This window comes from Ylistrum balloti, unplaced genomic scaffold, assembly GCF_031769215.1.
Source record: "Ylistrum balloti isolate Yb309-2 unplaced genomic scaffold, AGI_CSIRO_Ybal_v1 Utg370090, whole genome shotgun sequence".
NCBI lineage: Eukaryota > Metazoa > Mollusca > Bivalvia > Pectinida > Pectinidae > Ylistrum > Ylistrum balloti.
In genome coordinates this window covers 457,237-470,345 of record NW_026782122.1, presented here as the reverse complement: position 1 = coordinate 470,345, position 13,109 = coordinate 457,237, and the positions used below count along the sequence as shown (strand labels likewise).

The window sequence follows — 13,109 nt, the reverse complement described above, 5'->3', positions numbered from 1 at the left end:
CTGTTTCACAGGAGAATGATAATTATAATACAGAACAATGTAGGTGACTATGGTCCGCTCCTGGTCTGTTATCATTAGTATTGGATATAAATGACGTGATGTTTTCACCAGAGTGGCATGTCTTGATGAACCGATTGATTTAATGGATGATGAATATACACAAGTGTTTTATGTGTACTCTGATCATGACCTAGTGATCATAGTCATCAGGTAATTAAGCTATTGATACAGTCCCATGTGTTATTTCTGGGCACATCCTGTGAATTAATTCAAAGGGGAAAGAAAATCATTTCTGTTCTTTCAAATATTTGATTTGGTTCAACTATATGGAATAAAATTTCTTATGAAGACCCATATCAATACTGCTTGAAGGGATTTGGAGTAAGTCTTCACAAATTCTATTGAAAAAAGATTGTAGTGAGGGACTAAGGGTTTTTAACCATACAAATCTATAGTAACCCCACATGTAGGTACATGAGCTGTTGTTTCTATATCAGTATTACTAGAGGGGCTGGATCAGTCCATCACCAGCAGAATAACACAGGACATACAGACTCAGCTACCAGGGTTTTCTAGTCCCCAACTGGTGAAGCTGAAGGGGACTAATTTTCTCTATTTTGGGGAAATTTCACTATGTTTTCAGTATATTTTCTGGATGGGGAATCTGTTTTTTATGTAGCAGGGAAAAACATATCATTTGGGGAATAAGTGGCCTTTCCCAGTAGTAAAATTTTGTCAGACGAATCCTGATAGTCCCCCATTTGTTACAATTTGTTTGTCCCCTGTTTGTTCTACTAGAGGGGGCATGAGGTTTTCTTGTTTATCCCTCTCCATTTTATAGAAGGGGGCTTAGGATTTCTATCTACTACTGTACTGTTACTGCAGGAGGGGGCTTGTAATTTGTATAGTTAGTTTCAAACTGATAAAGTTGGAGGGTGCTTCAGTACACCTGCTGTAGGTATAAATGCAAGTGTCAACAAACAATCCCTTTTCCCTTTCAACAAATTCTATTTACATTCTAACGTTCTCTCCAAGGATCAGAGCTGACAACTATGTACCTTTTATTATTGAGTTCATAAGGAAATGAATTAAAAAAAATTAATTCTGAAAGAAGATGGATAACTTTGTTACACGCACATGATACCTCAGCTGTATTTGTTGGATTTTCTCAACTGAATCCAGAACACCATTCCCAACATTTTAATGAATCCCAAAGAAAAATAATGAGTCAAGGACTCAAATATATTAGTCCCAAAGATCGATCTATACCACATATTTTAAATGTACCTGTATGTAAACAAATCAAACCCTCCATGAATGAAAAGGTCACACCTGTCTGAATTTTCAATTGTCTTTTTCAGTTACATTTAGCGGGATTCAGACAGAAGACGCTGAATCATGGGAATATACCTCAAGATAGTTCTATCCAGTTTATTTCTTGTGGTTGTGCAGCATCTCGCCAGGTTAATGTGAGTGTTAGAGTTATCTCCCTTTCTGTCTGTGATTGTTTCATTTGTACTGTAGTTAAATACATTCTGTATCATAACATGCTAAAAGATTCTGTAGTTAATCTGATTATGATTAAAAAGGAATTGGTTACAAAACTAGTTCCAATAAATTGATTTTTAAAGACAGGTCAGCTGCTTGGAATATTGGATAATGCTTTCTGTTACTTTGTGTACAAACCTACAGAGATTCAGATTAAAGTGCTATAGATATCTGACCTGTTGAGTCACTTGAATTTGATTGGTACTAATAAGTTCAAAGTGTAAGTGTCTTAACATCCATTGTGTAAATAGATGTAGGGAGCAATGTTGATAAAGATGAGACATGCGTTGTGTAAATAGATGTACGGGGTGATGTTGATAAAGATGAGACATCTGTTGTGTAAATGGATGTATAGGGCGATGTTGATAAAGATGAGATATCCATCGTGTAAATAGATGTATGGGGCGATGTTGATAAAGATGAGACATGCGTTGTGTAAATAGATGTACAGGGCAATGTTAATAAAGATGAGATATCCATCGTGTAAATAGATATACGGGGCGATGTTGATAAAGATGAGACATCCATTGTGTGTATACATCCAATAGTAATTTTGACAGGATATGTTACAGTATCAGTGTTGTCTGTCCATCTTTCTGTCATAAATCAGATCACAATATGACACGAAGTTGTTATCCATATGAGAAGCAGTTTGATTTGACTGTAATTGGAAGAGTTATCACCCTTTGTTTCATGATATTTATCTTGTTTAGAGATCCCCTTTCCCAGTTTTCAACTGATTTCTTTTCAAAATTAAAATGGTTTTAGTTTTCACTGAGGTATGCAATTGTGTTTTCCTAGATCTTTAGTGGAGCTAGAATTATGACTTATATTTTGTGTGATTGTGTTGTAGTTACACCTGTGGATTCCATAAACATGTTTATAATCATCAACCTGGTCCCTGTAAATACTTGGATGGAGTGGGTAAGTATTACAAACACATCACACATACATGGTATACAATCATATGTCTGGTCTATGGTAAACTTGCGAGAGATCTTGTTTGTACTGTGTAACAGATTTTTTAGGCTACACATAAATTTTGTCATTTGGTGTTAAAACGAGAATAACCAATTTTAGCCATGTCATAATTCTGCCATTGAAGTGTAGAAATTAAATGTATATGTTATGGCCCTTTCTAAAATAAAATTTCCCAGTTTGAACATTTGTCATGCAATTGAAAGGCGAAAACAGTGGAAATTAGACATGGGCGAAAAAGCATGCTATGTTGTATGGTGGCTCGCAAAGCTATCACATATACAGTGTGTATCAGCCCCCGGCTTCCAACTCTAAGATGAGGTGGCATGTTGTAATTGGTTTTGGTTCACTGAAAGATGTGGCTATCTTATGTAAAATTTGAATGAATGATTTGTTCAGAATTTCAAATTGTGTATAATTGAATAGAAGGGAACTTTTTTATATCAAAAATGTATACGATCATTTGTTAGCTAAGTTTTCAAATGGTTTTTCAATGCTATAAACGAGGTAGTTCACCTGGGAAATTCAAAGACAGTTTAATGGAGAACTGAAAATTTTTTATGTATATAAACGTGTTATATAAATGTATCTGCCTCTGCAGTATATCTAGTCTATGTAACTCTCACAGTTTCAGTCTATCATCACAGCCTTTGAACAAGCTGTTACTACTAATCTTAGGTTTCTGATTGGTGGAAGTATTCCCATGAATTATTAGTAACCTCTGGTGGCAGTCATTATCAACAATGCCGCCATTTTTCAAAACAGTGTCATGCATGCATTCTCTTGTTTAAATATTTTTAATGTCTTTCAGAGTTTGGGTCGGAGGACATTGCCACACTTCCCGATGGCAAGGCTTTCATTACCTCTGTAAGAATCATCCACAATTCTAGATACAATAATATTATTTAAGTCTTGAACCTTTAAATACAAGATTTCCATTTAAATGTTAATTGATTTACTCGTTAGATATATAAAAAAAAGGATAAAGAACATAACAACACAACAATAAATCTTATCTTATAAAACATTTAATGTAGATTAGATACAAAGGGGGTGGGGAGAGCTAAGATATAACCCTGGCGTCCCTTTCAGGTGAAAATGAGATGTAAAAATAACATATTACCTAAGGTACATCATTCTCATTGCACATTGTATTTTAAAAGTTGAATGATAAAGAGTTGTTTTTGTCTGTTTATGAAATATTTGTCTTGAATGGACATTATTCACAAAATTTCATACCATACAGCAGAATTCAGCCTGCTTTCTTCAGAGGGTGAATCCTGTTACTTCATAATTTGGGATGATAGGTCAAGGTCATCTGGGACCATTAACAAAATCTGTCCTAAGTATGGTTAATCAAAGGCAAACACATTTTGGTTGAAGCTGATAACAGCAAAGATGACGAAGATATTTTATATTAAATTTATTGAACCCATCCTTTTACTGGATGTTTGAGTTTAGTTCACCTGATCTGAATGGCTATGTGAGTTTATGTACAGGCACATTATCTGTCCCTTTGTCATCTGTCTGTTCATCCGATATCAATTTTTCCATTTGAATGACTACATTTCAATAAGCAGGAACCCAAAGTAATGATGTTTGGCTGACAGGTACCTTGGATAAGGTCAAAAAAAGTTTGCGAACAGAAATGACCTTGACCTACATTCATGGTCACTGGGGTTGACTTTGTTCAAACTTTAAATAGTTTCTACTACACAAGTTCTAGCAGCTTGATCTTTGGCAGGTAGGTCTTAGAGATGTAAAAGGACAAACTTTGTGAAAAGAAATGACTGTGAACCATATTCAAGAATATAGGGGTCAAGACATCTTCCTGGTAAGCTAGAAGTAGGAGAAGCAGAATACCTGGTGTTAAGGCATTTCCAGGTCAAAACCGGGCAAATGTTGTGGGGAAAAAAATGACACATTACCTTAAACCTAGTTCATAATTGCTTCTGTTTAGAAATGAGTGTTAGAAGTTAATGTTTGTTGTGGAAATGAACTAAAATTGATACAAAGTGATGTCTTTAAATGTTACACATGCTGAGGTATTTGTGATGAAAATTGATTCTATTTTTGATAAACATTACATGTGAGGTGAGCAATGCATGCGCAGGCCCATTGGGCCTCTTCTTTTATGAGAATTATTTGAATTTTTATGGTTTTATGCAAAGATTATTCCTTCCTCTTCAAGACATACTTTTGCTTCTCTCAGGGACTTTTAATGCCGTCTGCCTCATCACACTATCGGCAAAGGTATATAGACAGTGGCGTCAGAGGGCAGATATTTTTCTTCGATTTCAAGTCCCCAGGTTCAGGGGTCACATCACTCACAATACAAGGCAACTTCAACACTTCGGACTTTCACCCACATGGAATTGACTACTGGCTTGATGAAATATCAGGTTTGCATCATTTTTATTACAATAATTATGACGTTATTCATCCCCTAATAGTGAAACTGTGGGGAACTATAGTTTTCCTCTCCATCCATCTGTCCCAGCGTCCATCCGTCCACCCTTCCGTCCTTGTGAAAGTTTGTGAGTGATCTAGCAGCTTCATTTCTTGAGGGATTCTCATCAAATTTTGCATTTTATTAAGCATCATCTTTTTGACAAGTTTATTCAACTTCAAGGGCTATTGGGTCAAGGTCAGTGTTACTTTTTTTTTCAGAAAGTTGGTAAATCATTACAAGTAGAATAGTTTCTGGAGGCCAGTAGGGGACAAATATTACTTCAGCAATAAGCATTATGCTTGTTGAAATAAAAAAATTCCTCCCAAATAACTTTGAAGACCAAGGTTTGATTCCTGGTCGAGGCACTCAACGTGTGTATTATCCCTGTTCTTTAACACTAACACCACTGCTGTATTTTTTTCTGCAGGAAAAGTATATATCTTTGTGGTTAATCATCGCCAAAAAATGGATGCTGTGGAAAAATTTGAATTTGTTCCATCGGACAAAACACTCAAGCATGTACAATCCTATATAGACCATGCCATTCATTTGTAAGTATTTCATTCTTACTGGATCTGTATGGGCCTATATAAAGTCCTGTTTATCAAATCTGTAGGTGTTTAATCAACACATGTACCAACAATCTTAACTTCACTTCATTTTTCTTTTATTAAGATATTTATGATATTGTTAATGTTGTAATTTCATCATACCCTGCCTCCCAGACCGTATTATATTATATTGTATTATATTATATTGTATTATATTATATTATTATACTCCTGAATAAGGGCCTGCATGACTTGAGCGACATTATATGTGATGTTGATGCGCTTCCTAACCTTCCTGTCCAGCTTGTCCCACAAAAAAAAAATTGATTTGGGACAAATCTGGACTGTATGGTGGCCCATCAAGAACTTGCACATTGTTTTTAGTCAGAAAATCATGAGAAACTTTTGCAAATCCTCGCATTTTCCTGCTACAACTTAAGGTTACATTGATGGATAAGAGGAAGCACGTATGGTCTCAAGACCTGGTCCAGATATGTTACTGCTGTTTGGTTGCCATGGTAACCACGAGATCCTCTCCAAATCTGTCGCTTTTCACTACACAAGCATCAGATAGACTTGTTGTCGCCCATTTGACCTGAAAAGCATGAAGTGAGTCTTGTCAATAAAACAATAGGTGTCTCCAATAGGCCAAATGAAACTGATCAGGTGCATATGCAAGCAGCCCCTGAATTTGGTGTTGGCGTCCCCTTTGTGTAAGTGGCAGACCATCATAGGGACATCGTGGCCTTAAATGAAACTTCTGCAATCGATTCCTAACTGATCCTGGACACAATGGCCGACCATGAGTGCCGACAAAATGATGTGCTGTGTCTGTCACCATCTGATATCGGTTATGGAGGTGCAAGAGACATATGGCTCCATCTTTCCATCGCGATGTAACATGCAAGCTTCTGCTCTTGGGACGGTCACCCTATCTACCTGTAGCCCTGAGACGTCCAACTAAACGGGATATTGTTGTCTCATGTACACCATATTGCTGGGCTACATAACATTGCGAATGCCCCTGTATAATCATAACAATGGCCCTAACAACTTCACTCAATCCTGACATTTCTCTTTACAATATCTAAAAAAAAAAGTTGTGTAGGAGATTTGTACTGTTCCAATGATCAATTTTTAATGATTAACTTGCACATATTGGACAGGAGTACCCTGCTTTCTTAAAAAATCTGCTGAAAACATTCCATCATCGAGCGGGGTCACGGTTGGCTGAATTTTAAGATTCAAAGTGCATGGATGTAGCTCAGTGTCAAATTGAATTAAATTTCATCCAAGTGTCTAAAATACAAGACCAAACTTCCATTTCTTTTTTCCACTAGGATATATATGTATACATTTGCCGAGAGCTTGTTCATAGAAAATAGTTTTGAGTTAAAGTAGTATGCCAACAAATTTTCATCATGAGCATCATCCTTTTCAACAAAAGAATTTGTTTTTTAATTGTGACACATGTCGTCATCTGCTAGATGAAAAAATCATTGAATAATTTTGAAGGCAATAATAGTTATTGCAAACCATGTGGATTTAAATTCATGGTGATAAAGGGAGACAATCTGTTTTTTTATTTTTTTCCAGTATCAACGACGTTGCTGTGACGGGCGAGAACTCTTTCTATTTCACAAATTTTTTGAATTCCCGAGGCCCATTTTGGGGAATATTTGAGATATATTTGATGTTACCATTAGGGAGCATATCCTACTTTGACGGAAAGTATTATGAGACTGTCGAGGAAGGCTATTTAATGCCTAACGGACTGGCATTATCACAAGATCAAAGGTAAGTTCTACTACATATGGTACGATAAAGAGTTTTTATCTTTCTGAATAGTAGCTAGCACATTTATAAAAGTAAGTCTGAAGTTTGTGGACTTACAGTGGTTATATCAATGACTAAAGTATGCTTTTTGTATTGGTTATATAAATACAATAGCTGTTGAATACTATATAATACAGTTGTATATCCACTGTCTGGTCTTTAAACAGGGTACTGTTACTCTTGCTGTGACTGCAATTATGTCATAATTGACATACTATTTATTGTTATGTTCAGTAACATAATATACTTGGTACTCACCTTCTCGGATATCACAAGCAGCTGATACTCTACATTTTCTAAAACTTAAATGCTAATGTATATCACCCTTTATCAGAATTATAGAAAAATTCTTTACTTCAGAATAAATATTTCGCTTGCAGTAAGCCCAGAGTGCAATCACCTGACTTCTCACTCGAAGTGGGAGTGGGCTTATTACAGGACAATGAAATAGATTTCTTTTTAAAGTTCATTGTAAAATCCCACTTGATGTGTGCAGTTTTCTTGATTGTCAGAATCATTTTGTACACAAAAGTATTTGATGATTTATTTATAAACAATATCAATAAAAAAGGTATCTGCTGTATTTTTAGATGTTAGATCAGAGTCAATATTATCTAAAATTATTATGAAGTGTTTAAAAACGATAGCGAATAGTTAGTCGGGACACTACAAATCGGTTAAGACAGTGACCTGTTTGGAACATTTCAAAATATGTCAATCATTTAATTCGTCTTCACGTTGTATATCGTGATGTCTTTTTGTGTACTGGCGGAAGTAAGCATTACGATAAATAAATATAGGGGAATCAGTGGGGAAGTGAATGATAAAGCGTGACGTGTCTGATGTTAGGCAGATTTTTTATTGTATTTTTACTATGATTAAAGAGAAGAAGGTAATTAAGAGTCAATAAATGAGATGAAAACGAATTTTGAGAAGAATACTGTGTATTTTCGAACTTCATATCATTGGTCTGACAGGTTAGCTGAATAGTCTGAGATTTCTTGGGTTTTGCTTTTGACTGAATTTCTAAATCACTTAAGTAGAAGTGTATAGTAAGCATTTCCATACAAAAAATTCAAATTATGTAAGTGTGCGCGTTACATAGGTTTTTATGGTACATGTGGACCAGTATTTTGTTGGGTATTATACTTATGTGTTAAGATATTGAAACTAAAAATCAAGGAAATTGTTAACAGGACACTGGATGACATGCACTGTCATTTTCATCCAACGTAGAAGTTCTATACTCCAGTTTCCTGAACAGTACAGAACTTATAGACAGATTATATGTCAATTTGTGGCATTCTGAAGATAAATTATAACATTGCATACCGTTTTCTTAATCACAAAATTTTATCAACTTCAGATATGGGAAAAAGTTCTTTGATAAACCTTATCTTATCTCAGTTGCTTGATAAAAGGTCAAAGATTATGGGTTATAATATATTAAATGAAAATTTATTTTCTAAGTTTGGATTCAGGAATTGTTTTCACATTTACAGGTACTTATACATGGCCACTTCTGTGAATGGTGCAATTAAAGTGTTTAAGAGACAACCAAACACAGGGCAGCTCATATTTGTACAGGTAGGAATCATACAAGTACATGCAAATGTATATCCATACAAATAAAATTCATATACTTTTTAGTTTTAATTGTAAACAAATTTGATTTTCTAATTCCATAATAAACATGTACATGATCTGGATGGAATATCCTTTTTATGCTTCCGGAACGGAGAGCATATGGTCACCGCCTTGTCTGTCCATCCGTTCGTCCTTCTTTTTGTCCATCCATCTTAATTTTGTATGGAGCATAACACAAAAAACTATCAACATAAAATTTCATAGGTAGATAGACAGACCCCAACAAGGAGACATGCAGTGGACCAGAACCATCACTCTCTTTCGCATAATTTAGGAGTTATTGCCCTTTGTTTTTATTTTCATACTCAAAATTGTCTAGAGAAGTATCAAAACAAAACTTCATAGGTAGATTGATCATAACAAGGAGAAGTACAGTGCACAAGAACTATCACTCTCTTTTGCATAGTGTAGGAGTTATTGCCCTTTGTTAACTAGTCACTTTAATATTGTTTGGAGCATTACACTAAACTATAAGAGGTACCAACATGAAACTGTATATGGTAGAATAGATCTCAATGGGAAGGAGGGCAATGAAGAAGAATCATAACTCCCTGATTGCCTTTTGTTATTTTTCCTACTTAAATTTTGTCCCATTCCGTGTGCATAACCCATCTCTGACAGCCCTTGTTGTTGAATATTTGTAAATATGATATGTTGACCTTGCCATGTGTTGTGTATTTCCAGGAGGTGAAGCTGTATACTTCTCCTGATAACCCAACTATTGACCCCCTTACTGGACATTTATTGGTTGGGGCCCAGCCAATCATTATTAAGACTGCTCAGACATTGGAAGATCCTCGTAATCCAAGTCCTTCTCAGGTAACATAAGTTCAATTTTAACATATTCCATTACATATGTAATATATCACACATACGTTTTCAGTGGTAACAGGCGATTGTGAATTAAATATTGAGGTTTGCTCAAATGAATGATCCACGGACTCATTTCCTTTCTTGCACATGAAATTTGAAGTTAATATAAATTATTATACCTTGGTACTTTTCTTTCGTTGATTTGTATTGAATCATATATAGCCCACCCCCATCCCCCCTCATCCACCTCACCCCCCACACCCCCCCCCCCCCCACCTCGACCCCACCCTAGAAAGCCTAAATGTTCAGGGATGTAGATCTAGGAGAATGTTACCCTGATACATGATTTTGTTTGTAGGTTTTACACTTCGAAGTAAATGAGGGAACTCTGTCTAAAACCACAGAGCTGTACATCAATGATGGAAGTGTTCTCTACTCATCATCAGTAGCCTCCCTTTATGGAAATCAAATGCTGATCGGCACAATAAACCACAAACTACTACATTGTGAGGTGAGGACGCTGTGAAGCCGTCATCGATTCCAGGACCTGGTGCTTAGATTTTCATAAACATTGAAAAAAAAAATGTAGAATTTGTATTTCTAGGAACAAGAGAGTTTTTTAATAACATCAATTTTACATCAGTAAATGCAGTGATAAATCATATCAAGGGTTCAATTTTGTACATTTTTCAAAAAAAAAAATGATAAAAAAAATTTAATCACAAGGTAATAACAATGAAAAAAGGTATTTTGATTCAGGTATTGTTTCATTTAGATGCTTTGAGCACGTGCATATATAATTCTGTAAGTAATCATATTGAACTGACAGCGGGAGATTTTTTTATTGAAGTCCTTTAATCAGAATAAAACCTGTATATGACTCCCACAGAGGATACTGTTATACATCTGTTAGCTATACAACATTTATTCTGTAAATCTTTTCTTTTCTTATATTGATCTTAGAGATAACCATTTTTTACCTGTTGACTACATCTTCATGTTCTCATGTCTGTGGTTTAAAATGATTGCAGTTGTATCTTTGTGAAGATGATGAATATTACCTGTTCTGTCAAAAATTGCTCAGTGTTTTGTTAAAATGAAAATATAAGTGAAATTATAACCATATTTGGCATTACTACATTATACTTACACTGTAAGCTGTAATTATAAAGATTTAGATAAATTTACAGCATTTACATCCTTTCAAATGTGATGACAAGTTGACTCCATCAAAAATATTGAATTAAAAGCTGAAAAGATTTGGCAACAATTTAGTGCTAGACAGTACAGGTAGCTTACAGGCATTCTGTAGAGTGATTATTTATGAAACATGCACAGTGAGAAGAAATCATAGAAATAAAAACATTTTACACAATACTGTGCAAGAAGTTCATGTTCTAATGCACAAAATTGAAACATTTAGAGTCTAACATCTATTTTTCACTTACGTTACGTTTTTGACTTTAAAGAGCATGCTCTTCAATTAAATAATGTGTCTCACACTTTAAGCTAGTTTAGTATTTGCCCTGTGACTTTTTGGCAAAAAATTAGGTACTGGTAAGAAAACCTTTAGATAAAGTATGTAGTTTCCATGTATTAACGAAAGTACCAACCTTTATTAACCCAGTTGTGATTTTATAAACACTGTGATCCTGGCCTCATGTTGTATTGAGTAAATTATTCCTGTGATTTACATTGTATAGTAACAGTTCTAAAAACAATATACAGAAATACCTGTTTTATCTTATACTGAATTTGATACCAAATATTCTTTGAAATATGTTTTTGAAATGTGTTTCCAAACATTGTAGGATTTAATATATGCACATATCTAGAAAAAATGATAAGCTTTGTTTAAATGTTTGTAATTTTTTTTTAATAATTTTGTATTATTTTACACCTGCTTGAAAATTGACTCCAACACATTGTCTCCGTTCATGTGAACAAAGATGGGTTTTTTTCTCATGACAGATTTAATATATAGCCTGACGGTGTTCTTGTGGACATTATATCTTGTCCTACTGTATTGGTGACCTGTACTTGTCCTACTGTATTGGTGACCTGTACTTGTCCTACTGTATTGGTGACCTGTACTTGTCCTACTGTATTGGTGACCTGTACTTGTCCTACTGTATTGGAGACCTGTACTTTTCCTACTGTATTGGTGACCTGTACTTGTCCTACTGTATTGGTGACATGTACTTGTCCTACTGTATTGGTGACCTGTATTTGTCCTACTGCATTGGTGACCTGTACTTGTCTTACTGTATTGGTGACCTGTACTTGTCCTACTGTATTGGAGACCTGTACTTGTCCTACTGTATTGGTGACCTGTACTTGTCCTACTGTATTGGAGACCTGTACTTGTCCTACTGTATTGGTGACCTGTACTTGTCCTACTGTATTGGTGACATGTACTTGTCCTACTGTATTGGTGACCTGTACTTGTCCTACTGTATTGGTGACCTGTACTTGTCCTACTGTATTGGTGACCTGTACAAAAATTACTGTACCAACTTCTGCATATGCATAGCCTATAAGCAGCGTATGAGAAATAAGTTAGAAACATATGCAAGTTAGATTGTGTAAGTGAAGATATTGCTCGCCTTAATGCAGGTTTGTAATGATATGATAACATTAAAAAAGGATTTCAGTGTAATCTCATGTTAGTGATTCTGTTAATGTTAGTGACTCTGTTCATGTTAGTGACTCTGTTCATGTCAGTGACTCTGTCATGTTAGTGATTCTGTTTATGTTAGTGATTCTGTTAATGTTAGTGACTCTGTTCATGTTAGTGACTCTGTTCATGTCAGTGACTCTGTCATGTTAGTGACTCTGTTCATGTTAGTGACTGTTCATGTCAGTGACTCTGTCATGTTAGTGATTCTGTTTATGTTAGTGACTGTTCATGTCAGTGACTCTGTTCATGTTAGTGACTCTGTCATGTCAGTGACTCTGTCATGTCAGTGACTCTGTCATGTTAGTGATTCTGTTTATGTTAGTGACTGTTTATGTTAGTGACTCTGTCATGTTAGTGACTCTGTTCATGTTAGTGACTGTTCATGTCAGTGACTCTGTCATGTCAGTGACTCTGTCATGTTAGTGACTGTTCATGTTAGTGACTGTTCATGTTAGTGACTCTGTTCATGTTAGTGACTGTTCATGTTAGGGACTCTGTTCATTTTAGTGACTCTGTTCATGTTAGTGACTGTTCATATTAGTGACTGTTCATGTTAATGACTCTGTCATGTTAGTGACTCTGTTCATGTCAGTGACTGTCATGT

At 35.3% G+C, this 13,109-nt stretch overlaps 1 protein-coding gene across 1 annotated transcript; it reads left to right on the top strand.

Annotated features, from left to right (window-relative positions):
- The first annotated feature begins 1,366 nt into the window (after window positions 1–1,366).
- LOC132549904 (serum paraoxonase/arylesterase 2-like) lies at window positions 1,367–12,884 on the top strand. Its single transcript, XM_060213880.1, has 9 exons — window positions 1,367–1,469; window positions 2,402–2,472; window positions 3,338–3,393; window positions 4,739–4,928; window positions 5,406–5,529; window positions 7,126–7,326; window positions 8,868–8,952; window positions 9,697–9,831; window positions 10,184–12,884. Exons 1-9 carry the CDS (start codon window positions 1,399–1,401, stop codon window positions 10,349–10,351), a joined length of 1,101 nt encoding a protein of 366 aa, XP_060069863.1. The 5' UTR covers window positions 1,367–1,398; the 3' UTR covers window positions 10,352–12,884.
- The last annotated feature ends 225 nt before the right edge of the window (window positions 12,885–13,109 follow it).